At 42.7% G+C, this 2,431-nt stretch overlaps 1 protein-coding gene across 1 annotated transcript in view; it reads right to left on the bottom strand.

Annotated features, from left to right (window-relative positions):
• Window positions 1-144: 144 nt before the first annotated feature.
• The window catches only part of MELLADRAFT_94841 (uncharacterized protein), a gene marked incomplete at both ends in the record, with an annotated part of 2,719 nt that continues 432 nt past the window's right edge, over window positions 145-2,431 (bottom strand). The window contains 10 exons of the mRNA XM_007417505.1: window positions 145-206; window positions 260-442; window positions 483-684; window positions 771-851; window positions 978-1,070; window positions 1,147-1,480; window positions 1,566-1,765; window positions 1,848-1,908; window positions 2,022-2,150; window positions 2,255-2,427. Coding sequence (XP_007417567.1) covers window positions 145-206; window positions 260-442; window positions 483-684; window positions 771-851; window positions 978-1,070; window positions 1,147-1,480; window positions 1,566-1,765; window positions 1,848-1,908; window positions 2,022-2,150; window positions 2,255-2,427 — 1,518 coding nt within the window. The remainder of the gene's footprint in view (window positions 207-259; window positions 443-482; window positions 685-770; window positions 852-977; window positions 1,071-1,146; window positions 1,481-1,565; window positions 1,766-1,847; window positions 1,909-2,021; window positions 2,151-2,254; window positions 2,428-2,431) is intronic.

Here is a 2,431-nt window from a genome sequence, read left to right as displayed (position 1 = left end):
CAATAAAAGCGCTGAATACGCGCATCTGGAGTTGTGTGAGTTGGTGTAGGAAAAGATAGTGTATTAGACTCAATGTTCTAACTTATCATTAACATCTTTGATCGTTGACTATGAAAACCCACCTTTTCAATTTTACTTTGACTGTTATCCGCCGGCTTTGAAGGCTCCTCGATCACTGTACACGCATAGACCCGAGCGCAAGAAAGCTATCAATAAGAAGTTATACGTCCGCTTATCGACCCCACCAAACAAGACTGACCATGTCGACTAGTACCAGCAGCCGAGGCATTAAAGCTTTCCACATTTTCAAAAAGCCTCCATATACCTGATTCAATTTCTTTCAAAACCTCATGATTAGACCAAAAGTATAATCCTTTCCTGACCAAGGATAAATCATTGGGAAGATTCAACCTTTCTGCCAAACCTCCAATCGTCCAGGTTTCTAAAGATCAAAAAATTGCCAATCAGAGAGATCTTCTAACCATATATGCTTGATTCAGCAACAGACAGGATAAATAACAAACCTTTTTCTTCGAATAATTCAATCACAGATGCTTGGAGTGTGGTCACTTCGACCGAAAGTACCCGATCTTCTAATTCGATCTCTAATTCCACTGTTCCCAATTGAGGGATCCATCGCAGCCTTCGGTCAACTTTGAGTCGTCCGTAAGCCTGTTCAAAGGACTTTTGAATCCTGACAATGTGTATGAAAAGGTATATCAGTTTCAGTAAAACAGAATCTTGAAAGGGCGGTTTTGAATTCACTCTACCAATCGTGGTGCGAATCGAAATGGAGTACCGAGCAAATCTGGCCAAAAAAGATGAGAGATGATAATGACATGCATCGGTAGCTATAGGCGTGGCCCAATAAGTCTCAAGTCAGCGTACGTCGGACACTCCAACAACCCTGTGACACTAAGGTCATTTGCAAAATGTGACTCAACTCCAGCAATGAGTTCATGAACACTGGTATCAACTCGTTTCGAGTCCGCCAAATCTTTCAGCATGATATCGCAAGGCTGTAGGCTCACTTCTCCAAACTTTGATTTTAAGATCTCAACCCTGGCCAGCTGAAGAAGTCGTAGGATCACAATATTTGATCAGAAACACTGTTTTAGGAATTCTACCAGTTATAGATGTCCTCACCTCCATTGATACAACAAAGCCTTTCACATTCAATAGCCGACTCGACAGCAGCAATTGAAGTTCCTTCACAAACCCATCTCGAGTTTCATATATGCTTACCAAACTTTCAATCGCGTCTTCTTTTAATCCGTTCTTATATCCAATAGGTGCATCTACGGGGTCAGGTGTCCAGTTCGGCGAAGTATAATCCACTTCTTCTTTAATTGAAAAACTGGGTCCATCTGGACCTGAGATTGGTCTATCCTTACAAGGAGAGCGATCCAATTCGTCTCCTAAAGTATGACCAGGCTCAACAAGTGAAGTCACAATGCAGCGTATTGTATCCTCACGACTCCTAAAAAGAAATGAATTGGATGAGTCTTTGCTGATTAGGTTTGGAAGAGCAAGGATGAGAATCATACTGTCATCGGGACACCCACCTAAGATAGGTCCTGACTGGATGACCCACACAGCTGAGTAGGACTCCAGGTGGATCCAAGACGCGCATAGCTTTCATCAAAGAGATATATTGTGTGATTATATCCTGAGTATCTGCACCAGGGTGTAACAATCGTGTTCGGTTCGATTTTTGTAGGGTTCGGACAAGTAAAGAACGTTGATCGGTTTTGCTGAGACAAAGCTATCGAAATAGGAAACAATGGGTGCGAGGTTCTTGTACGTACTTGCACCATTTCAAGATGTATCGGAAACAAGACACTTACACGCAAATCCTCCAAGGCTGGCAATGAATCGGGAAATTCCACAATGATGTCAAAGAGCTCACTAATTCTATCCTCACGAGAATGGTGGTACAGAGAAGGATAATCAAGTATCACTAAGTTTCAATTTGATGCTGGACAAAAGTGAGCTGAGGTGGAAAAAGGAAATCCACAAACCTGAGTTCTGACATAGATTTGTAGATATGGTATTCGAACCTGGATATGGCCGGACGCATGATTGCAATAGCTTGGTCTCCTCCAGCTTCAGCCACAGTATTAGAATGTTGTCCTTCTAGGTGTCCGAGGCTCGATTCAAAGATCTTATACAGCCAAATTCCGATATCTTTCCTAAACCACAACAGCATGTGCTCTAGAGACGCGCCAGGATCATCCCAAACTCCTCTACAGACACTGTCGATTCTCTGATCGATTGCATCATACCCCACTGAAAATAAAATTGGTTGAAATGCTTGAAGGAGCCCCAAGCAAGCGAGTTGTTGGACCGGGGTAACGGTCGATTCAGTAGAAACGGGTCTAAACAAGACAAGGATTGACTAGATCTTCGAGAACGAGTGTCTTCAAACTTG

This window comes from Melampsora larici-populina, assembly GCF_000204055.1.
Source record: "Melampsora larici-populina 98AG31 unplaced genomic scaffold MELLAscaffold_74, whole genome shotgun sequence".
Classification (NCBI taxonomy): domain Eukaryota; kingdom Fungi; phylum Basidiomycota; class Pucciniomycetes; order Pucciniales; family Melampsoraceae; genus Melampsora; species Melampsora laricis-populina.
Note: the sequence above shows the minus strand (reverse complement) of the source record. Positions and strands in the feature narration are given on the sequence as shown.